The sequence below is a fragment of the Tiliqua scincoides genome, chromosome 1 (assembly GCF_035046505.1).
Source record: "Tiliqua scincoides isolate rTilSci1 chromosome 1, rTilSci1.hap2, whole genome shotgun sequence".
Classification (NCBI taxonomy): domain Eukaryota; kingdom Metazoa; phylum Chordata; class Lepidosauria; order Squamata; family Scincidae; genus Tiliqua; species Tiliqua scincoides.
The window spans coordinates 68652038-68677096 of NC_089821.1; the positions used below are offsets into that span (position 1 = coordinate 68652038).

General features: G+C 45.3%; 1 protein-coding gene across 1 annotated transcript in view; it reads left to right on the plus strand.

Moving 5' to 3' along the window:
* The window catches only part of GRK2 (G protein-coupled receptor kinase 2), a 44501-nt gene extending 22203 nt beyond the window's left edge, over positions 1-22298 (plus strand). Inside the window, exons 13-21 of the mRNA XM_066611467.1 lie at positions 549-656; positions 867-933; positions 7711-7811; positions 12617-12683; positions 12822-12917; positions 14292-14454; positions 14771-14907; positions 15181-15294; positions 20250-22298. Of these exons, the coding sequence (XP_066467564.1) occupies positions 549-656; positions 867-933; positions 7711-7811; positions 12617-12683; positions 12822-12917; positions 14292-14454; positions 14771-14907; positions 15181-15294; positions 20250-20420 (1024 nt within the window). The 3' untranslated portion in view covers positions 20421-22298. The remainder of the gene's footprint in view (positions 1-548; positions 657-866; positions 934-7710; positions 7812-12616; positions 12684-12821; positions 12918-14291; positions 14455-14770; positions 14908-15180; positions 15295-20249) is intronic.
* The last annotated feature ends 2761 nt before the right edge of the window (positions 22299-25059 follow it).

Sequence of the window (25059 nt, forward strand, 5' to 3'; positions counted from 1 at the left end):
CAATGTGAGCTGCCTGAAGTTCCTCAAATAGCAGTTCCTTTAGCTCTCTGTAGATGTTTTGTTCACACCAGCTCGGCTCCTGCGCCTCAGCACGGTTGCCTTTGTATGTTTGTGTAGTGTCCCATAGAGCTTCTGCATATGGCATGCATGAAGCCCAACGCATGGAGGCCTGAAACATGTGATCTGTTCCGCACAAAATTGTAATGTACCAATTATGTACACATGTTCGACTCCCTGTGCAGAGTAGTTTGCAAATGCAATATTCAGCATTCAGTGAAATCAGCCCTGCACAATCCCAGTTCCCATATTAAAATGGACATCTGCACAGCATTTGTGTGTGTGTGTGTGTTCCAGATAAGGTGTGATCACTGGCTCTGACTAGTAGCCCCTGTTGGGAGACCCTGCCAACAGAGCAGCAGGGAACATGTATCTTCCCTCTCCATTAAACAAATGCTGGATCTGTTTTCCATGGATAAATCCTGTTGAAGGCCTCTAGCCACGTAGGTGCTGTGTTCTCTCTAACTTTGTGTTTCCTTCACCCCGACAAGGGGCACGCATGGGTACATGGCGCCAGAAGTGCTGCAGAAGGGCGTGGCCTATGACAGCAGTGCTGACTGGTTCTCTCTCGGCTGCATGCTCTTCAAACTACTGAGGGGGTAAGTGGGTAGAATGGAGAAGTGGTTGTGGGGGAGAAGGGAGTTGGGGGAAAGGCATGACAAATAGGGGAGCAGGGTTGACATTCTTGCTGGGTTGGAGAGGTTGGCAGTGCTGAAATGAGATGAGAGAATGGGAAGAGAGAGGTCAGTTGTAAGATGCGTGTGAGTGAGGAGGAGTTGGCTTTGACACTTTCTTTTCTCCAAACTCAGGCATAGCCCCTTTCGGCAGCACAAGACTAAGGACAAACATGAGATTGACCGTATGACTCTCACCATGGTAAGTTCCCATTGTCTCTTAAGTTCACTGAAGGGATTGGTCTCGGCCCTGAATCCCCCCCCAGCACTGAACCTGGCCCCCCTCACCCCCAGTATCTCCAACCAGCCCTCACCTGGAAGATCAGTCCTTACATCCCAGGTGTGTGCAGCCAGGTTCCTGAGTGGCTATGCCACATACCAACTTGACAGTGTCTTGTGGTGTTGGAGCATCTTTCTAATTATTTGTTTTGAACAACTGTCCCCATTCTGTGAACTTTGGTATATTGTCTGTGCATTTCCTCACAAGGTTATCTTCCACTGAATCCTCCACAATTCAACTTCTGAATCAAATACCTGATGTTTAGGCCCTCGTTCTGTTTGTTTCGGTGCCCTCTCTTGTTTGGTTAGTTGGGTGGCTCTGCATGTGTATGAGAGAGACATGCAACCAGAACTGGCTGGATAAGCTGCGGCTTTACAGTATTGCCTAAAGAGCTTCAGTAGATCGGGGCCTTCTATTTTTGGAACTGTCCAGGCAGTAAGAAAGATATTCCCTTCCCTGGAGAGCTTGTGGAGACAGTAAGCAGATGCAGTTCAGTTCAACTCAATGATAACTTGTTGGCAGGGTGAGCTGTTCAGCTGCTGCCAAGGTGGTCAGGTTGTTGAACAGTGCAGGATTAAAGTACCCTATAGGGGATGCAGGCATTAGCTGTTGTTTGGCATGTCCTTGTTTCTGTCCTTTTCTCCTCTGTAACACAATGATGTTTCCCCTCATGGCTTATTGATGAGGGTAGTGAGAGATCACTGCTAGAGTGATACCTTCTCCATTTATCTTTACACAACAGGCCTACATAGACTCTGAGCAAAGAAAGCTGCCTTAGACCATTGATCTGTCTAGCTCAGTACTGTCTATACTGACGGGCAGTGATTCTCCATGGTTTCAAGCAGGGGTCTTTTCCAGCATTAGCTGAAGGTTGAACCTGGGACTTTCTGAACGAAAAGCTTGAGTCCTACCACTGAGTCATGGCCCTCCCCACGCTGAGGGCAGGAAGTTGTCACCTACTTGTTTTATCTCAGTTACTTTAGGTAGAACCCAGGCACTGCCAAGCTAGGAGAGGGGGTTGAGCAAGTGAACAGGGCAATGTGTGTCTACTATGATTGTGCTTATGATTCTACGTCCATGTTTTCTTTGTGGTCATAAATTGTCATCCATAAAAGATCTCGTATAGTTTGGAAAGTGCACTGCCATGTTAGGAATCTTCCTGTGTACTTGTTTTGTCAAGGGGGATCTATACCAGCCTACCTTGTTTTCGGATCAGACCTTCTTGCTTGTCTTTCTGTCAGTCTGCTTAAATTGGGCTGTTTGTTGTGTGGGGAAGATGACAGTCCTGATCTCCCTGCCTCAGAGAAGGCATAGTAAGTGTGGGAAAGGTCAAGAAAAAGGAAATAAAAATGCTGTTGAGACACTTTTCATATAAAAATCAGGTTAAAATGGGTTAGGATTCTTTCACCTTAATAAGGAGCAATTAGGAACTAATATAATTTGTGTAAAATGAGTAGGTTTGGGGAAAAAGTGAATATGGAACACTAATTCTTCCATGCACTGTTAAAACAAATTAATGGAATCTCAAGTACTAATAGTGAACTCAGGTAGTTGAGTGTCCATCAGTTGGGAAGCAGAATGATGTTGCCCAAAAATAAGATGGTGGTTTCTTCATACTTTGGGGAGGGTTCCCTGTGTGCAAAGAAGTATAATATAGGTTTGTGATTAAAAGTGTTTCAAACGCACTCAAAACCAGATTGATCCTGTCAATAACTCTAGAACTTTATGCAATACTGAGTGCATGAAGATAGCAAAATATGACACATAATTCATCTCATTGTTTGGAAATGAGGAACTCCTCTTTGCTGCCTCCTTTGGAGAGGGGTACATGTTGCCATTGCTGCTTGCCCATTTACGGCTGTGCTAAAATTCTGAATTTCTTCATTGTTGGATATGAACAGCTCTCATTTTTGCCCTGAAGGAGGTGGGAAAGAAGGGGGGGGGGTATAAAGGACCTAGAAGTTGACCAGGCTTTATGAGTCTGTCTATGTTTAGTTGAGACATGAAATGTTGAAAAGTACATTTCAAAAAAAAGGGGAAATGAAAGGCAAGGGAGAGGGGGCGAATTGCCAAGATAGCCTCTTACAAAATAAATATAGCCCCTTATGGAAGGGGATTGAGGGTATGCATACCATCAGATTAAATGGCTGCTTCAAGAGGGAGAAAAAGCACATTTAATTCATTTCCTGGTCTCTGGAGCCTCCATCCTGCCCCTCTCCCCAAGATATAGTACCGTATGCAAATGACAAGTTTAGGTCTGGGGCTAGCAGTCAGCCCTTAACTTTCACCTCTAGGGCTGTATAGCATGGCAGGGGAAAATCCCAATGGATTGGAAAAGAAAAAAAGGTCCTTCCCCTCCTGCACTCCTGAAATCTTCCCCTCCACTCCCCCAGAAAGGCCTGTACAGTGCTACAAAACTCTTGTTGAGTCTTGCTGGAATCCTGATCAGCCTGGCTGGAATCCTGATCAGGAGCACTCTTCTTAGGGACTGGGAAATGCTGCAGCATTTTGTTGAAGCTCCTACTTATAAGGAAGGAATGACTGGTTACTAGGTAACAAGTTCCAGAGGGGTAGCTGTGTTAAGTCTGTTGCAGCAAAAACAACAGAAGCTTTTGGCACCATAGAGATTAACACATGTTATTGTAGCATAAACTTGTGTGGACTGGAGCCTGCTTCATTGGATGCATGAAGTGCAATCCTCAACAGGCAGATAAAGGTATATCATTTTTCTCTCTCTAACTGTATAAGCACGGGGGCCAAATAGCACCAAAGGCCTCAGTTTATGGTAATTGTATGTAAATCTTAAAATGCACAAAATAAACATTTCACAAGATGGTCACTAATTGTCCCTTTTGCATTTCATGGGCATTTGGCCTTGTTGCTTACAATCCTGTCCTTGAAGCAAACATTTCCTGCATCTGATGCAGTGGGCTCTACTCCATAGAAAGCTTATGCTACAATAAATGTGCCTCAAGACTCTTGGTAGGAAGAAGACACGGTGTAGCCTTTCTAAGGCTTAGGCAAGCTGAGAGCAGTGCTTTTCAAACTGGGACATGGTGACGCCCCAGCCAGAGGGCCCTGGCCTCTTTCCCCTTAAGGGGGGAAGGCAGGGGAGGCTCTCCACTTCCAGTTTTGCGGAGGCGGGGCGTGTTCGCTGCACTTTCACTTTTTAAGCTTCAGAGAGCCCTGCAGACACTCACGCAGGGCTCCCTGAGCCCCAGGGAGGCTGCTGCAGGGAATGGTGAGTACATGCCAGTCCCTGCAGCCCTCTTAGCAATGCAATCCTGCAGATTGCATTGCTGCCTCCCGCCTCCCCTGCAAGGACTTACTGCGGTCCTCAAACTCCCTGCAAGTTTGAGAACCGCAGGCTTAGAGCTTTAAACTTCTGGGCAGGACTCTGTGTTCTTACACATTTCACCAGACAAGTGCTTGCTACTTGCAAACACAATACTGGAATGGATGAGCCTTTGGGCCAGCCCTGTACAGCTGTGCTTTCAGTGTTGCGCTCTGCGGCTGTTGTCCCTATGTGTGCACAGTGTGCATTTGCAGTGATTCAGAATAGAAATTCTGTAGAGTTTTATCCAGATTAGTTGTCCTGGCTGGGTCCAGGTTTCACTTTCAAAGCGGAATTGGCTCCAAGATAACTAAGAGGAGTCATGACAATATCTTATTTATGGAGGCCACACAAGACTGTTCTGTGTTTATGTACAGTGTGTGGCATCTCACCAAGAGCTGGGATGCAGCCTGAGGTTATGAAATGAAGAATCAGCAGAGCTGAAGTGGACAAAGCTGATGTGTCTAGTTGGGAACAAATATTGGTGTCCTGCCTTTTCTCCTTCTCCCTAACAATTTCCTTGGAGCTCAAATTTTGCCACTCTTTGCAACCTGCAGCTATTTTTCCAGGACTTCTGAGAGGGATTATCTTCTACTTCCAGTCACCATGGCCAAACCTTTTTCTGGGTGTGCAGAAGAGCTGCTCTTCTCAACTGTTGTTTCTCTTCCAGAGAGAACTTGAGACATAGCCACTGTGCCATACCATGGGCTCAGCTGCATGAATTAAAATGAAATGAGCACGTTTTGTGAAAATGTATGCATATGAGAAACTGATTGCCATGAGATATAGTCTAATTGATAGAAAGCTTGGTCTCTGTCCAAGAAGCCCTGGAACAAGTCACTGTTAGGCATTTCTGTTATCCATAAAAATGAGAATAAGAGACATTTGCCTCATAGAATTGCTGTCAGTGAGAAGACTGTGGGACACTTTACAGATATAAGCATGTTAATATCCATTATTGCTCTAATAAATGGAATCCTGGTAGAGATAGTACCTTCTCATTGTAATTGAATCTTCAAGATAGGGCAGAATATCAAGATAAATGCATGTAGAAAATATAAAGCAAACACTATAACAGGACTAGTAGAATTTAAGATGTTCCCTCCTGAATCGGACCAGAAGTCCCTCATTAGCATCAGGTTTCCATTAGTAGCTGGCCAGGTATCTCTGGGAAGCCCCTAAGCAGGGCATGAGGGCAATAACCCTCCCTGTGTTCTCTCAAACATTTGGCATTCGAAAGTATCCAGGGCAGTGGTGACGACCCTAGTCACTGCCTCCTGCTCCTGGCTCCTTGCCTTTTAAGAAGGCAGAGAAGGTGGGGGAAGGCAAGAGGAAGTGCAGGAGGAGTTGCTTGAGTCCTCTTTATGCTTCTCCCCCACTTCCTCTCTGTCTTCTCCACCCTCTGCTTTTGAATGGCACAGGGCAGGGGGAGGAGAACAGCAGTGTGGCAAGAAGGAGGGAAGTTTGAAAGGGGAGATGCAGAAATGTAAAGGGAGGCAAGGAGCAGATGGGGAAATATGGTAGAGTGATGGAGGTCGGAGACATGGAGAAGGGGAGGTGTGGGGGGAGATTGGGGAGTGCAGGGGAGATGGGGAGAGTGTTAAAATGTGTGTGCCCATACCTCTCCTGTGCCCCCTCAATCTCTCCTGTACCTCCCCCACCTCCTCAGCAGTTAGTGTCTGACAACACCTTTTCTGAAAACCTTTTTTCATGTCCTCCATACAAAATCATTCTTTACTAGATTAACCCTCTAATGATCAAATGTAAGGCAAAAAGGTTTTGCATTGTTTCAGGAAAATGCCCAAACATGGATTTTGGCAAACCCCAGGAGGCATTGAGACTGTGGGTCTGGAAGTGGGTCAAACCACAAAATAAGGTGAGGCAGTGACAGATTTGGGTCACCATTACAGGGAGCTGAGAGAAAGAGAAATCATTTAAGTGAACTCCAAGAGCAACTTTCCTTCTTAGTGGAAGACTAGAATGCTATTTGGATTCTGCCTCTAGCATCAAAATCTCAGCTCTGGACATGGCAGTTGTGAAGAAGCTTCTCTGTTCAAGTGTGGTACTCAGATGGTCTGGTTGTGGCTACTTGATGTTAAACGTATTTCAGGGTTTGACTTATACAAGATTGATGAAATGTGCGGGTTCACTCTTCATTGTTCTGTTAGAAGTCTCTGCTGCTTGGGTAGTTTTCAGGGCTGCTGCTTCTGGAATATCATGGATTCCGTTCTTCTTCCAGGCTGATCAGTAGAGCTTGTGTATTGCACTAGTGCTCCAGAGGGTGTACATTTCCTCCTACAGTTTTTTTTTTCTTGCACACAATAGAATGCTGCAGCACAGGGAAGAGTGGAAAGAGAGACAATACAGATCGTCATGATAGACTTGGGGCCCAATCCTATCCAACTGTCCAGTGCTGATGCAGCCACAATGTAGCCCCAAGATTTGTTCCCTTACCTTAAGGAGGTCACTGTGACTGCTCCCCCCTCCCCACTGCAGGATGCAGTGCATACTCCATTGGCACACCTGCATCAGACTAGAAAGTTGCGTAGGATGGGGCCCTTGAACTGTGAGGCATTGGCTGCCAAACTACTTGATGGGCTTTTAAGGCATATGATGAAGCTGAGGAAGGCAGGAGGTAGGCAGGTGGGGTAAAGTGTATTAGGAGGCAACTTTGGGTGTCGACTCCATGGTATGAGGCAAGTTGTGAGTAAATGCTGACAGCATGGTTACAGTTGAGATGAACAGTAGAGATGTACAGTACAGTACAGTAGAGATGAACAATAAAGATAATCTATTGGAGATCAGGGTGATGGCCAACCTCCTAATGGTGTGTGTGTGCTTGGGCATTTTTTGGGGAGGGGCAAGATGTTATCAGTTAAAAATATCTTTCTTTCTGCTACTGCTGATTTGAAGATGCTTTAAGCCCTGAGTCTCACTTCTTCTCCTTGGATTGTGACTGTTTTGCTGTTGGACACAAGTCCTATGTTTCTTTTTCTGAGGAACTTTCTTGGGCTCCTGGACGGGAGTCCTGACCCTTCTGGTATTGTGAATGGATAAATAAATGGCCCCATTGGTCAGCACAGCTTTTAGTCATGAGACAGAATTGCTACTGTGTTCCCAGAATAGCATCTCTGGGTCTAGGATCCAGGATCTCTTTAGTTTCCTAAAACTGGTGGACAGAAAGTAGTTTGGTATCTGCTCCCTTCCCCATTAAATTCTGCTCCTAGCTCTGGCTGGTGAATTTCAAGGTCCTAGTTAAAACAAAGTAGAACCCACAAGCACCTATATTAGGACATCCGACATCCATTTTCCACATGCATACCCATATGACCCTTCAGCTTATTCTGTCCTCCTTGATCCCACAGGCTGTGGAGCTGCCAGATTCTTTCTCATCAGAACTGCGCTCTCTGCTGGAGGGGCTGCTACAGAGAGATGTCAACCGTCGCCTGTGTTGCATGGGCCGTGGGTGAGTTCTACAGGAGAGCTGAAGGGTCTGAATGGGCTGCAAGGAAGTGCAGGAGCTGGTTGGGACTTTAATGTTACCCACCTTTTGTACCAGAAGGGATGAATGTTCTCAGATGGAGTTGGGTTGGACTTGGGTTGTGAACATCAATCACATTAAAAAGAAAATCTGGTAAGAATGAACAAAATGCTGCTTAGCAGTGGCGTCACTAGGAGGGTGCAGGGGGTGCGGGCCGCATTGGGTGACATGCACTGGGGGGTGACATGCTAAAATTGCAGTGGTTAGGAGTAACCCCATTGTCAGGGCAGCAGGGGAAGAAAGCCCTTGCTTTCCTGATAGCAGAGTGGCACGGGAGCGTAGGGAGATCGCACAAGAAGCAGGCGATTCCGAACAGAGCCAAAGAAGCAGACACAGGTTTGTTTGTTGCAGAAGCATGTATTGGTAAAAGGAGCAGGCAGAAGAGTAGTCAGTCAAACGATCCAGAAGTCAGGGATACAGAGAGGCACAGTCAGGATAAGCAGTCCAAGTCACAGAACAAACCAGCAGCATGACACACAGAAACTCCACCACAGCAACCCACATTTGGCATCTGTTCTTGCCCCCATATATACTGGGGCCAGCCAATCAGAGTAGGGCGACCTCATAGTCACAAGATAGTCTTGTGACCCACTCTGATTGGCTGTCCAGTGGTGCATTGCACCACTTCACCATAGCCTATGTAACTCTGCACACATCCTCCCAGGTCACATGGCTCCCACTTAACACAGGTGCAGTTGATTGCTAATCACACACATATACAGTGCAGCTGTTCCTTTACTTTACATTTCATACCAGGCCTGGACATCAAGGCCCCTCCTTCCACATCCTGGCTTACAACAATTCAGGGCCTGGGATTCTAAAGGTCTGACACCTACCATATTATATACAGTTGGATGCAGAATTTCAAGTGGAAGGCAATGCAAAACACCAGAGTAAATTATCTTCTTTCTATCAAAAGTTATGGCCAAAAAACTGGAAAACAAAAAATGCATGGATCACTATGGAAAGTGAAAGTGAGCTGTATCGTGCTTTTACTCGCAAGTAGGTGAACTTGCCTTACTCCATTGGAAAGGGCAGGCTGAGAGGAATCCAAAGACACAAGAATGGTCCTGATCCAATGAATGCAGCCCCCAAAAACACATGAGAAGGAAGTCCCTCCCTCCAAGCAGATGAATGTGTTGAGCCCTATGGAAAACAAAACTAAGCCTCATGTTGAATTTATTATTATTAACAGTATTTATATACCACTTTTCAACTAAAAGTTCACAAAGCGGTTTACAGAGGAAAATCAAATAACTAAATGGCTCCCTGTCCCAAGGGCTCACAATCTAAAAAAATGCAAATGAATACCAGCAGACAGCCACTAGAACAGACAGTGCTGGGGTGAGGTGGGCCAGTTACTCTCCCCCTGCTAAAAAAAAGGAGCACCCACTTGAAAAAGTGCCTCTTACCCAATTAGCAAATGTGCCTTGGCTGGTGTGAAAGATCAGGTGAAGGAGAGTGCAAGGCTACCAGAATGGTCCTGATCCTATGCACCTGCAGTTAAACAAATGCTCCAGAAGGCAGCTCCCCCCCCCCCACTAAAAAGGATCAAAACAGAGGCTTCAGCTGATAAGGTGAACCTTTTTGAGACTTGAAAAGCCAGGTGGATCCTGACAGTGATCTGGTTTAAACAGAAGTTCTTAAATTGATCTGGGCACTGGGTAGGGCTGAAAACCTTGTTGGTTTTGGAGGGGGGGTGTTATTACAGGCAGGTTACAGAGGAAATTCACTGCGTGGACCAGGGCTGGCTTCTGCTTATTTAATTATTTGTTTAACTTTAATTATTTATACTTATTTATTTTAATTTGCCTGATGATGTCACTTCCACCATGACATCACTTCTGGTGGGTCTTGGACAGATTGTCATTCTAAAAAGTGGGTCCCAGTTGTAAAAGTTTGAGAATTGCTGCAATAAGGTGTTTGTAAGTTGACACCTGGGAGGGGTGACACCACTAGTGATCAAAATCACTAAAATCATAATTTGGAAGAATAATACCAGTATGTTATATATCAATCAATGCGTAATTTCATGCAGAATATGTTCTATCTTTTTTCTATCAAAAGGTATAGCCAAAAAACCAGTGGGGGCGGAGTGATGGTACATCACCATGCCCACCACCTGGGATGTTGCCCTGCCCACTGCATGGGGGGTGACCCGCTGGCATCCTGCATCAGGTGACACGAACCCTAGTGATGCCACTGCTGCTTAGGAGTACTTTCACAATAAGGACAGCTTTAAAACATGTCTGTACCAGATTTATTTGCTCACATGTTGTGCTAGATATATAATGAGAACCTATAAAAAGCAGCCCTTTAAAAGTTTACAGAACAGGTGTCACAAAACTATCCTCTGGTGTCCTGTGGCTGGTTTGACTTCCTGCTTGCCCTGTTCCTAGATTCAGAGGCAACCTGGTAGTTCAATTTATGATTGTGTTGTGAGGGTGTTAAGGAATGCATTTGTGTGCTCCAGCAACATATGCCCTGGGCTCTAGTTTGCCACCTATATGCTATTCAGCATAGAACTTCAGACAGACATGGAATCCAGGGAATCACAAATTTAGGGCCCAATCCTATCCAACTTTCTAGTGCTGATGCAGCCCTGAGGTAAGGTAACAAACATTCCCTTACATTGAGGGAGACCTCCATGACTGCCTCCCCACCACAGACACTACATACGTCCCATTGGCACAGGTGCATCAGCAAAGGGAAGCTGTATAGAATTGGGCCCACGTCTGTTTAAAATAAGCCAATTTCCAACCATGAAAAGTTTCAGAGGAACCCTTCAAAGAAAAAATCTGCCTTAAAACTCAGAGAGGGACTATACAGTTGGTTTTAGGGATTCTGTGAGTTTAGTGACTCGCACCTCTCTGTCCCTCCTAGCAACATGCTACATCTCCCCTTAGAGCCCAATCCTTTACATGTCTATTCAGAAGTAAGTTTTATTATAGTAAATGGAGCTTACTCAAAGGTGAATGTGGCTAGGATTGCATCCTTAGTCTTTATTCTCCATGAGTTTCATCTTTTTTAGAACACTTCAAATTTTGCAAAACTAAAATTGGGCTATTGGCACCATTTTAGTAATAAGAAGAAACTGTTTTCAAAAGTGTGAATTGCCTGACCCTCTCCTGTAGATATATTTTTTTCTTACAAGAATGGTAGATTCTTGATTCAAGATTCGAGGGTGAGCTTGACCAGACACCTCTGTCATGGTTAGATATTCACATTCACCTTTTGAGAAAGTAACAGAACTAGAAGAGAGCATATTGTGAAGCTGAACTACAAAATAAGATCTTCTGCACTCCAAGAGGAATCTACATATCATCCAGATCATAGTATGTCACAGAATAAGGATGAACCTTTTTTTGTTCAGTTCTTGGCATAGGGTCCTATCGTAGCATGGGTTTCTGAAGGCAACTGCATTTCTAAGCATTTGTGTGTGTCCTGCACTAGCAAAACTCCATCCCAAGCAATCTAACTTCTGTACCAAGAAAAGCTAAATTCTGTAGCCTGCATTTAATGTGCAAGTGGGGCACGTTTGCCTGATGTCTTTTATTTTGCACAATTTATTCTGCAGTTGTTTTTTTATGGTTTACTTCGGTTTTCCTAATCCATAGGGAAAGGCAAGGGGTTCTGCCCCTGAACCACTGGAAATTTGATCTGTTGTAATAATAATAATAATAATAATAATAATAATAATAATAATAAAACTTTATTTCTATCCCGCCCTTCTCCCCAAAGGGACCCAGGGCGGCTCTGTATACTCGCTTAAACATATTTTCAAAACTGTAAAGGTTAGAAACTTGCTTTTTATTTTTGGTTGTTTTTCTTTTTTAAAGAATGAGTACTGAAATTCTCAGGAAGCTGGATTCTACACCCAATACTACATTCTGTGCTTTTTCTGTTCATCTTCAGTTGCCACAAGTTTGCAGAAAGTTGCAACAAGTCTCTTTGTCCTGTTTTGCTACAACAAAATAAAACAGCTGCTCTTCTGGAGCAAACCAGGAACACCACAGCCAAGTTAATGGAGGAGGCAGAAACCAATAGATGTAAAAGAGATATGCCAAAGACGTTTTTCCTCTAATGGTCGAAACACAATACAATAAATGTGTGTGCCAGCCTGGGTTCTTTCTTCTTTAAAGGAAAAAAGTGCTGAGGGAGTACCCAAAATGGGGTTGGGGGGGATGGAGGTGTTTTAGGACTTCTTTCTCCACTGCACTTCTGATCCTGACCATTATTTTAATGGAAACTTTTTGTGTACTTAAATAGCACATGATCAGAACCATGGTGGAGGCAAAGTCTTCAAGTTCTGCTCCCCACCTGCCTTAGTTCCACCACATTCTAAGTACCTCCTCCAGCACTTTTTTTTTTTAAAGGAAAAAATATAACCTGGGCTAGTACATGCATTTAAGGCAGTGGTTCCCAAACTTTGAGCCATGGCTTCCTGGGGAGCTATGGAATCCTCGCAAATACCTGCTGCTCTATACAATGTATAGGATTGTAGCCCTAATGGGGAGCCACGGCCAAGTGGCCCAGGAGGTCAACGCTGGTCAAAAAAGTTTGGGAACCACTGATTTAAGGTATTGTGTGCTTTGGCCCTATGGAAATTGTTCAGCAGACACATAGGGAACATTCTAGTTGTATTTGATGTTTGTGAAGAAGCTGTTGTCTCCCTGCATCTGGGTCATCCAGTAGTCTAAGGAGGACTCTGCTGTCATTTTTCCCAACAGGGCCCTTGAAGTAAAGGAGAGTCCCTTCTTTCAAGGTGTGGACTGGCAGATGGTTTTCCTCCAGAAGGTGAGCTGGAAGAAGAGTTAATGGGACAAAGATTCTGCTGAGACATTGCAAAGAAGGTGGAAATTAGAAGAGGAAAAGGCAACTCTTTTTTGCTCCTTCTGAGTTTCATTAACATTGTCCTTGTTGATGTCATTACAGTATCCTCCCCCCTTGATCCCACCACGTGGGGAGGTAAATGCAGCTGATGCTTTTGACATTGGTTCCTTTGATGAAGAGGACACAAAAGGAATCAAGGTATGTAGGAGAAGTTCCCCACTCTCCTCTCTCAGGGTTACAGCACACTCACTGCTAGCCAGCTAGACCTTCTTCTCCTGCTCTGAGCATGCCTCTTTTTAAAAATCATATCCCTTTCAGAGCAGGAACTCAAAGCCAGGCAAATTACACATAGCAGGGGCAGAGCGACTGGAGTATAGGAGGCGATGCTAATGATGGAGATGGCACTGACAGCTGAAGCAGTTACTCTGTTCTGCTCCTTGGGAAATAACATTACTGCAAACAAAAGACTGACTGAAGAGCCTATCAACCTGGAGCTTCAATTTATTGTGGCTAATAGTCATGAGTTTGTTTAAACCTCTTTAGGGTAGCCAGATGCCTTAGAGCAGTGTTCTTCAACCTGTGGGATGTGATGCCAATGGTGTCACAAAGCCTGATTGTGTGTGTGTGTTGTGTGTGTGTGTGGGGGGGGGGGTTATGGCCACCTTTCAAAGCCTATACAAGAGGGCTTGGATTAATTATTATTATTATACCGCTTTTCAGCTAAAAGTTCACAAAGCGGTTTACAGAGAAAAATCAAATAACTAATGGCTCCCTGTCCCAAAAGGGATCACAATTTAAAAAGATGCAAAAGAACACCAGCAGACAGCCACTAGAAAAGACACTGCTGGGGTGAGGTGGGCCAGTTACTCTCCCCTTGCTAAAAAGAGGAGCACCCACTTGAAAAAGTGCCTCTTACCCAGTTAGCAGGGGTAAATCCAATAAGGTACTGCCTGATCAGAACTGAGTTCTTGATAGAATCCTGCACAGCCTCTTCTCATTGTCTTGCCCAGCAGCTCCAAAGGCTGGCCCTGCTGCATGGGTTGTTATGAAGACACAAGAAGTAGGGGAAATGGGGTGTGTGGTGGGCTAATCAGCTCCTGGGAGGCAGGATCAGTGGTGGGTCTCCAATCCCATACTTTATTTTTGGGGTTGTGGCACGAAAAAGGTTGAAGACCGCTGTCTTAGAGAGTATCAGAAGCAGGGAATAGCCGTGACCCAGTTTGTTCTCATCTGGCAGTAGGAGAGATCTGCCTCTGAAAATGGTGGCAATCACTGAGGGACTGGAGGAATGAAAAGGGCTCCCACATGTGAAAGGAGAGTTTTACATCTGGGGGAAAGCATGAGGGAGGCTGAGGAGATGTGCAGGGAACTGAGTTCTCTGGGCAAAACCAAAAGAGAGGAGCTTTGGTCAGGAACGGGTATATAGGCTGGGAAGGTGGGCAATGTGGACAGTCAAAAAATTGAGGCAGAGGACTGGATTAAGAACATTAAGGTAGGAAAGGGAGGGAATATGGTGGGTCTTTGGCACTTGTGCTAAAGCTTCACAGTAACCAAACCTACTTCTCATCCCAGCTATTGGATAGTGACCAGGAGCTCTATCGCAACTTTCCACTCACCATCTCAGAGCGCTGGCAGCAGGAGGTGACAGAGACTGTTTTTGACACTGTCAATGCTGAGACTGACAAGTTGGAGGCCCGCAAAAGAGCCAAGAACAAGCAGCTGGGCCACGAGGAAGGTGAGCCCCGCTGCTGAGAGAACAGATTGCAGTTGGTGCCCTTGCTCAGGCAAACTGTGGTCATGCTAGGAGTGCCTCCTCCAGCCACCAGTTCTGCCTGTTTTAAAATGTAGAGTATTCAAAGGGCATTTGCTTTCAGAAATCCTTTGCTGAAATAACTTCTTCCCCATCTGCTGCAAGGAGAAGCTGTGATTGGCTAATCTGGGTACTGTCCCCTGCCCTGTTCCTATCCCGTTTGCCCTGCAAACAGAACTTCCACTTGTTTGCTTTGCTGTATGCTTCCATGACACTCTTTCCTTTGACCTCCTTGGTACAGATTATGCCCTGGGCAAGGACTGCATCATGCATGGCTACATGTCAAAATTAGGAAACCCTTTCCTCACTCAGTGGCAGAGGCGATACTTCTACCTCTTCCCAAACCGGTTGGAATGGCGTGGAGAAGGAGAGTCCCCGGTAAGGGAAGTTTTCTACTCCTAGTCACATTTAAGGTGGGGTAAGGAATTGCCATATATTTGAGCATAGGGAAAAGTGGTATATCTTTCAAATAAATGTGTATGCATGAGAGCTTGGTTTTGGCTTGTGTGACTGTGTGAGGTAGGGCTGGGGAGTGATTACAATGCTTGAAGGAGGGGTTACCTGGATATGGGCAGGGAATACAGAATGCATCTTTAAGCCAAAGACTGGAGATTTCTCACTGACCAGTGATTTTTCTGCACCCCACTACAGCAATCCCTGCTAACTATGGAGGAGATCCAGGCAGTGGATGAGACACAGATAAAGGATCGAAAGTGTATCCTCCTCAGGATCCGGGGAGGCAAGCAGTTTGTCCTGCAGTGCGATGTAAGTTTTTCTCTGATAGAAAAGAGCCTGAAAAATACAGGGAGTGCCGGTGAAGCGATACGGTTTAGTTCAGTTGTATTTCCATATTGCTATGGACAGAATAGAAATGCAAAAGGCATATATAAAATAACAGAAGCTGTTTATTTAACAGTAAAGCAGTACAGAAACCTTCTGTACCTCTAGCTTGGAGACTCTCCCCCATTTCCCCTTAGACATGATTTGATAGGTGCACCGTACTCATAATTATTATAGCAGCATTACAGTGAATGTCCCAAGTGCATCCATATAAATTATCTTAGACATTCTTTTAGCAATGCCCTATAAGATAGATTAATGTTATTGTCTTGATTGCTGCTATTGGTGTAGGGGAGAAGCACTTAGGCTGAGAAAGCGCTTCTTTGACAGGCCACCTGTTAAGTTCAAAACAGAGGCAAGATTTGAACTGGGGAATTCCAGTGCCACGCTATACTAATTTATGACCTGGCTGTCTCATGTATCTGAGCTCAAGAATGATTGAGTGTAGTAGATTGATTGAGTAGACCTCTTAGGTGGATTGAAGGGTGGTCAGGGGAAGGACTGATGATCCTTCATTTTGGTAGGGAGCTGAAGTAAGCAGCTCCGGACACAAAGAGGATGCAAGATGGAAATGCACTCTTCCTGTGCCATTCTGTCATGTCTGAAACAAAGCTTTCACATCTAACTGCAAAAGGAGATGTGCAAGTTCCTGATGTGGGGTCAGCTTTAGGGAACAAAGTGGGAGACATGCAACTTCTATTTCAGATGAGATGGAGAAGTGCAGAAACAGGAAGCTCAAGACACTTGCACTTCCTGCGCCATTCTGAGATGGCCTTTTGGTCCACTTCTTGGGTTTTGTGTTCACCGGGTTTCCTGTATGACTAACAGGTCCTTCTCAATCCATTAAAAAAAATAAGTTCACTTGACATGCTTGTTACTGGGCATATTTTTAAAACATATGCAACAAGCATATGGGGAAAATCTATTGCAGGTGCAGGGATCAAGTGCAGTGGTTCATGGCATAATTCAGTGGACAGCATGAAATGAGGGAGGGAGGTAAGGTTAAAGGTGCAACAATAGGTAGCTTTTATGATGGGGATAAGGTGGCTTTTAAGAGGAGAATAAAAAATAGAACACCAAGTGTGGTCAGTTTCACTGCACATGAGGAAACAGAAGATAGAGGGGGTTTGTGGGCCAATAGTTAGGGTTGCCTATGGCCAAAGTTACCTATCTGTAGCTGCTGAGGTGAGCTTGTAGCATTGCAAAGGTTGTGGGACTAGGATACTGGGAGACTGATTTCCTGGCTCAGAGTTGGGAGAAAGGCAGAAAAAGACATAGAAAACACTCAGGAGGGCTAGGCAGTGGCCTTGGCTGGTTCCTGGGAGGGAAGCAAGGCAAGGGAGCTGAGTTTGCTTTCCTGGGGGAAGGGTTCTGTGAGAGTCTGCTCAGTGCAGGCGGAGCAGTGGTTTGCAAAAGGAAGGCCGCTCAGTGAGTTATAGAGAAGCAGTTGGTGGTAATGCTAGGGAGGGTGCAAGGAAGAAGGGGGGGTAAGCTTCAAAGAAAAGGGAGCAGTGTGAAACTGGTCCTGGGTGCCAGCTTGCCCTGCAGTTCTTGGGTAGGAAAGGAGCTGCTTGACACAAGTGCAGCAGGGATAGGTAGCTGAGCAATTCACAAGCATGGGCCACAGCAAGAAGGAGTATGAGGGGTCTGGGAATCCCACTTTTTACTATCAAAATTCCTCTTGGGAAGCATAGAAGTGGTTGTGGTGTGAATTCATCAAGGGCCTTTCTTTGATGTCTTGATGGTCCATTTGTGGTTCCAGATGGATACATCCATTGTCTGGCATCCAGCAAAGGAGGCCTATGCCTCAGTTACCGTACAACTTCTTGACTGTTACAATGAGGTTTGTGAAGGAAGCAGAGGTTGAGGTCTCCTCTTTTGCATTGCTAATGGCTTAGTTTACTCCATAATCAGAAATTTCACAAGATGTGACTGATTTAAAGGTTCAAATCTGTTGCCCAAAGCAAAGTGCAGCCAGTGGTTGAATTTTTCCAAAATGAAAAAGACAAGGCTTCTCTGAAACCAGCCAGCTAGAGTGGCAGGAGCAGGATTGCTCTGACAAACCAAAGCTTGGCCTTTATACCTGAATCTTGGGGGGAGTGCTCTCCAAACTAGCTGTCATTATAAGTTCCCAGGGGTGTGGTGGGTGGTGCACCGGCCAAGCCACTTGGCAGTGTGATTGCAACATGACAAGCGTGGGGAAGAGGCTCTGCTCTGTGTGCTGCGTGTCGTTTCACCAGGTTTTGGGAAGCCCTTCTGTTCACTCTTACCTGTTTAGTGCTGATTTTTGAGGTGATGGAACCAGGAAGTATATGTTGATGACGTAATCACGCCACACGTCATGTCATTGGCATGTACTGCTGGGTTCCATACCGGCAGCAACAGGCCCAAGGCATCGCTGGCCCAGTAAGTTTGGGATGTGCTGTTGTAAGGGGTCTGTGCCAGTGCTCAGGCCCCTTCTTTTGCTGTATCATGACGTCTTCTCTGGTTGCTTAGTTATGATGTCACATGTCATTGGCGAACTTCTGTGTTACCAAGCTCTGCTGTGCAGAGTTTGGCTTGGAGGCATGTGGCTTCACAGCTTGGCAGAAACAGCGCCTGTGGAGTTTGAGACCCCCCATCAGACCCCCCCCCCCCATCAGAGTGTTCAAAATGACACTCAATTGACCTGAGTCATTCTCACCTGGCATGCACCTAGCACCACATATATGTATATTTAAAAAAAAGTGTCATGCTGCAGCATGGCCAATTTAGTGGATTATGAAGAAGTCACGTGTGCTTTGCATTGAAATGCTACCTTTTGTACAAAGGAAACTTTTGCTCTACAATTGGAATAAATGTATGCATATTAAGCAGATGTTTAGAATGTCATTTTCATGATTCTGTTTTCAGTATTTCAGTGTAGCTGGAATTGGAATGTCTTCTTTCACTGACTAGTATAATATAATATGACTCTTTAGTGTGCACATTTAGAGGAGTAGGAGCAGCCTGCATTATAGCACTGAGCGACAAGGAGGGGTATACTGAGTTAAACCACTGGTCCATCTAGCTCAGTAATATCTACTCTGCTCTGGCAGCTGATCTCCAGATTCTCTTTGCTAGTACCTTCCGTCTGCCTAGAGATGCTTGGGACTGAAGAGTTTATAGCTCATCACTGGAAGTCTCAACTAAATGATTTCTAGTTTCAGATCTTTTCATAAATTCTTGCTGCCCCTTTTCAGGTTTCTCCTCAAACCAGGGAGACGACTCAGCCAAAGTTAAAAAACAATTATCTGGAAGTTTTAACCATTCTAGTTAGAAATAATGGAACACCAACTCACTTGGTCTGCTAAGCATGTGGTTAAACTCTCATTTCTACATCTATGGGCCATGACCTTTGGTCAGATTGTGCCTCAGATATTTACAAAAGGAAGAAAAAAAAGGCTGAGGTTCTTAGGATGCCATGCAGTGCCACATGTTAGTGTATCCTCACACACAACCCTTTGGGGGAAGAGAGTATTTATGAAGAGCAGGAAAGAGTTGTGTTATTATGCATGACAGAGGAGGGCAGTAAACAGGCTTATTTGTTTTGATAGCCATCTAGTCTGGATGGCAGAGACAAAGTGGAAAGCAAATCTGTGAGGTTGATCTGAGAAGGAGAAAACCACTCCCATAATGTAGGTTTTTAAAAATTCACAGCCCAGTCCTATCTGTAGTGTTCCATTGTCGTAAAAGGCCATGTGGCAGCTCATGCACTGCTTTGGTGGTGGCCATTTTGGAATGAACACCATAAATAGCAGCAGAAGCCAGCTGCTGCAGGTGGTGTGTAAGCTAGCACAAGATTGGTTGGCAGGATCATGGGCAGGGAGGGGGTGGTACTAGGGCAGGGAAGGAGTGGATCTGGCGGCATTGGGGCACCCTAGATCTTATCTCCTGTTTTGGAAACCTCCCTGCCCCTTTCCTCTCCTGGGATATATACCATCAAGATAGATGGCATATGTCTGAGACGACCTGTAAGCAGCCCCAGAGCTTGCACGGCAGTAAGTCAAAAATATTTTACTTACCTCCTGTTTTCCTTCGGGTCACCCTCCAGTATAGGGTAGTGTGCACCTTTTTTGGCACAGCTGCATTGGCACTGGTGGTGGGGGATAGGGACTCGGTTGACTGAAGGGAGATACGAAGGCTGTCGGTAAGAAGCTCAATATTCCTAGTTCCCCACAAATATTTCGCAGGAACCATATTTTGAATTGAGGAATTACTGAAGAGCCAGCAAGCACTGGCTCTGCCCACTACGCCCCTCCCACACAACTCCAGGTACATGCAAAGAGCTCTTTAACCTCTGCCCTCCTCTTTTAAATTATCTTAGCAATGACTCCCATACCACAGCCAAGACATGATCAAATGAGAGTGAGCAACTGAGGTGTACAAACACCTCAGAATTCTGACAGGACTTTGTTGCCATTGACTCAAGGGGGGGCAAGAGAGGATTCAGCAGCCTCAGCACTTGCAGGCGGGACCATCTAAAGTGAATTGTAAGAGGCTTCTTGAGATTGAAGCCATGCAGAGGGGGCCACATGGAAAGCTCCTGGAGCTGGAGTGGGATCCTGTTCTTTCAGTTGCTTATCCCTGCTCTATAGAGAGAAAATATTGGTTCTCATAGGCTTGGCACAGAGCAGTCCTTTGAGAAACAATATCTGTAACCATTCTAGTTAGAACTAATGGAACATTCTATATACAAATGTTCACTGGCTAAGAGTGTCACAGGAGGGGTCACCTCATTGCTTACGGTCTTGTTATATGTCAACAAGCAGATGAATCTTGGTAAATCTTGTTCATTGCTGCTGCCTTGACATGTGTTTTCTCTCTGGTCCTTTTGACTGTCCTTTTACCATACCCTACAGAGTGATCCTGAGTTGGTGCAATGGAGGAAGGAACTGCGCTTTGCCTACTCAGAAGCTCAACAGCTGCTGCAGAGGGTGCCCAAAATGAAACACAAGCCACGCTCTCCGGTGGTGGAGCTGAGCAAGGTTCCACTGATCCAGCGCAGCAGCAGCAGCACCAATGGCCTCTGATCCTCCTGTATGTCCCCTCCCATCCTTAATTTATTCGGCTGGGTTTATCCACCGTCCCCACCCTCTCTTGTCTCTTTTTGCTGATCGTTGTGACGTCTACCCCAGCCCCTGGGGTATTATAGTGAGGGGGGCATCCAGAAGGTGTGGGACATGTGCCCCAAAGCACATGGGGACTGATACCCATTTCTGGGGAAGGAACCCTGGTTGGAAAGGTGAATAAGAGTCTATCCTTCCCCTGCTAAGCAAGGCTGGTATTAAGGCCCTGCCTCTAAATAGGACCAATTAAAGGGGATTTCTGAGGCATGCCATGTGTCTTGAGCACTTCCTGCTTCTGCCCCACCCACCCCCGGTGCCAAATGTGCCAGTGTGTATAAGAGGAGCATCACAGAGCCTGCAAGCTTAGGCCTTGATTCCTATGTGGTGTATGGAAGGGCATGTCCTCTGCTTTTAGTCCCCGGACACTAGGAAGAGTGCAAAGACATCTGCATGACAATCTGAATACCAGCCCCCTTCTGGCTTCACACTCTGACAATGGTTGCACAGCAGATTCTAAAGAAAGGGTGCTTTGGTTCTGGCAGGAAGTGCTCAGGAGAGCACAATTTCCACTGCCATACCCCATCCTTATAGAGTATCGGTTCGGCAGCCACGGTGCCATAAGCAGCTCTTTCAGGATTGGCTGCATTTCCATTCTACGGAATGGTAAGGAATTGCCTTGAAGCTATTATATCCCAGAAGAACTTCCTAACAAACATGAAGTCTTCTTCCTATTTTCTCTTCCCCACTCTCTTCTCAAATGACTGTGTGTTCCTGAGTTCAAGTCCTAAATCTGCACCTCTGCCCTCTTCTTGTCCCACTAGCTTCCATTCCAAAACTGAGATCTCTGACCTGGGCTGCTGCTGCCGCTGCTACTACAGCCTTAGGAATCATGATCCTTTGCCTCTGCCATCCCAGGCCTGAACAGATATTCTCAGTCAATTGTGCCAAATTTCAAGATGAATTTTGTGCCCATCGCAGCTGGCCCAGTGGAGAATATGTAGTCATACTCCCTATGATCCCAGGCTAAATTGGACCACGTTTCTGGCACCTGACTACCTAGTCTGTGCTATTGCCTCTGACTCTTCTTGGGGTGGGATGAGAGCTATTCCTACTCTGCTGTCTCCACTGCCAAAACCCTGTCCAGCTTTGATGTGGAAAGAAGGAAGGTCAGCAGGTTTCACGCCAAAAGAGATTCTGAGGTGCCTGAGCCCTCTGCCCAGGGCCGCTCTGGGCTGGGGTTGGACTGAGGGATGCAGTTTTCTAGAAGTTCAGCCTGAGTGAAGCTCCATGTAAACTCCCAAGTGTCTGAAGGACTCTGTAAATATCTCTGTGCCAAGGGGCCGGGCTGGGTTTGAAAAACCAAGTCTGCTCTTCCCTTCTCAGCATCCCTTGTATCAATAGCTTCCCCTATCCCCTGCAGTGTTAGGATTTCTCCCACAAGATGGGAAGAAATCTCAGGTCGAATTAACCCTGTGCCCCTCCTCCTCCCACCTCCACTTGTGGTTAACAGAGGGGTGGGGCTTGGGTGGATGGCTTTCAGTTGGGGATCAGGTCTTATCCCCATGGTCTCATGCCCCAAGCGCATGTGATTGCCTCTGCTGCATGCCCCCCATGTGATGAGTTCTGCCTGTTCTGCCACCTAACTCCTGCATTCCTCCCAGGGTGGTTGGCCTTGGGAGGGGAGAGGTAGAACAGAGTCCTGCTCCCTGCAATGTCTGTAAATATTGATCTCTGGTTTGTCTCTCTGGGTTATTATTATGGATTTTTTGCCGATTTTTGAATGTGATTTTAATGAGTGGGATAAAAGACTGTTTTTGTAATAAAAAAATCCAAAACCCACAACTCTAGTATAGGCTCTTCTGTGGCTCTTATCACCTGCATGCAGAAAATATGTCATTGACCTAGATTACACCTGTTTTAGCGTTCATCTAATCCAGTAATGTCTCTTCAGACTGGTACCAGCTCTCCAAGATTACAGGCAGGAGCCTTTTCCAGTCCTGCTATGGTAGACTCTTTAACTGGAGTTCAGACCCAGCACCCAACTTAATACTCATAGAATATATGTTTTGCCACTGACTGACGGGCCCTTCAGTGCCTTCTCTCTCATCCTTTCCACAAAGAGATGTAGGGTGGTCCATGTTGGAGTCTGTGCTAGGAACAAATGTGTTTGTGGGGAGGAGCGTACTTATGTGTTTGTGTACAATATATACACACATACTAGAAATATGCATTACAATGTAGACAAATCAATTGAATTAGTTTGGTGAGGAAAAAACTACACCATCTCTCTCCATTGAGATAAAAGATTGGTTGTGTGGGGAGGAGGGGCTACCATCAACTCAACACTCTCAGAGTATGTCTTGAAGAGAGCCTGTGCAGACAGTGTTTTATCTTTTCATAGCAGATGCTGCCTGAGAAACAATGTCCTCATCCACTGCTTCCAATGCCAGAGGCAGTATTTCTCCCCTCAAAGAGAACAGAGACTTTGAAGGCAGTATACACTACAGCAGACTGCTAAAGGGAAGAGACAGGGAAGGTTATGATAACATAACTAGGGAAGTAATATCTGGTCCCTTACAGCTGCATGCAAATATAGTGATATCAGAAGGAGAGTGAAGAACCCTGAAGTTGGTGCTTCCCTCCTTTCCCCTATGCCAGAGCCAAAATCACTACATTGTTTTAGTACTGACTCCTACTGCCACCATAAGGACAGTCAATCTGGAACACACACACCCCACCCCTTGGGCTTGACCTTAAGAAACAAAGGTTCAGTAATATCATTGTCTGCTTTTGTTGAATGTTTTGTAACCCCTTGGGCAACCCTACTTACTCTCTGATCAGGTCAGGTGAGTTCAGATGCCTAAACAGTTGCCGTTTGTGATATAAGATGTACCCATCTCATCTGCTTAGTGGTTCCCAAGCTTTTTAGCACCTGGACCCACTTTTTAAAACAGTCTATCAGGACCCACCTAGCTTTATGAGACTTTTATAAAATCTCACTTTACCATAGGGCTCATTTGCCTTGTTGGCTATTAGTTTGTCAGTTTCAAGACCCACCAAAAATTGGGTTGCGACCCACAGTTTCTGAATCACTGGTTTAGACTATACTGGTCCTACAAATATCACTGGCTTATCACCTGCTCATTCTCCAGCATAACATATGCCATGATGTGACAGCAAGAATGTGTTGTTGGCTACAAAGGGCAAACTAGTCAGTCTCTATGCAAGAGAATAAAGGATCACAAATCTGACACAAAAAAAATCAACATTCAGAAACTGATGGGAGAATATTTCAGCCTTCCAGAACACACTCTATTGCTAACCTCAGAATCACCATCCATCAACAACAAAACTTCAAAAGGCGACTGTGAAGCTGCTGAATGAGAATTTATCAGCAAATCTGGTTCTATTCCATTTGGAATAGATTGGAATTCCAATCTATTTCATTGGGATTTCTCCCCCCACACACACACACTTTAGGTTTTCAATTAGCATGGTTATTGGGATAGTGTTAAGAACATAAGAACAGCCCCACTGGATCAGGCCATAGGCCCATCTAGTCCAGCTTCCTGTATCTCACAGCGGCCCACCAAATGCCCCAGGGAGCACACCAGATAACAAGAGACCTCATCCTGGTGCCCCCCCTTGCATCTGGCATTCTGACATAACCCATTTCTAAAATCAGGAGGTTGCGCATACACATCATGGCTTGTACCCTGTAATGGATTTTTCCTCCAGAAACTTGTCCAATCCCCTTTTAAAGGCGTCTAGGCTAGACGCCATCACCACATCCTGTGGCAAGGAGTTCCACAGACCGACCACACGCTGAGTAAAGAAATATTTTCTTTTGTCTGTCCTAACCCGCCCAACACTCAATTTTAGTGGATGTCCCCTGGTTCTGGTATTATGTGAGAGTGTAAAGAGCATCTCCCTATCCACTCTGTCCATCCCCTGGATAATTTTGTATGTCTCAATCATGTCCCCCCTCAGGCGTCTCTTTTCTAGGCTGAAGAGGCCCAAACGCTGTAGCCTTTCCTCATAAGGAAGTGTTATTGTAGGGACTACTGCTGTGCAAAGGGATCAAACTGTTCTTATCTTGTATACATGTAGGCCTTGCACAAAACAGTCACAGAACTGCTTCCTCTTGAAATTCATGGCTTTTGACTCTCACAGTGTACCATTTTTTTTATTTTTCTATAACTCTTCCCCTCTCTCTGAAAATATATATTTTTATATGATTGAACTGAGGATAACACACCATGAATCTAATGGAGAGAAAAAAACTCTAGTCCACAAAAGGTGATGTCATAATAAATCAGTCCTTAAGTGCCACAAAACTTCTTTTTTTTAAACATACACAGCAGTCTGCGTAGATGAACTTGGCAAAACAAACTGGGCTGGAGCTAAAAAGAGTGAATGGGAAAGTTTTTTTTCAAGGTTGATCTTGGTGACACAGTAGATACCCAGAGGATGAGAGGAGTTACCACTTTTTTTCCTTTCCTGGCAGGGGTACATCTTCAATAGTTGCACTGCTGGGCAGAAATTAAACTTCTGTAGCTTTTGACAGCCTAAAGGTAGCAATGGTAGGAAAACCTTCACTTGA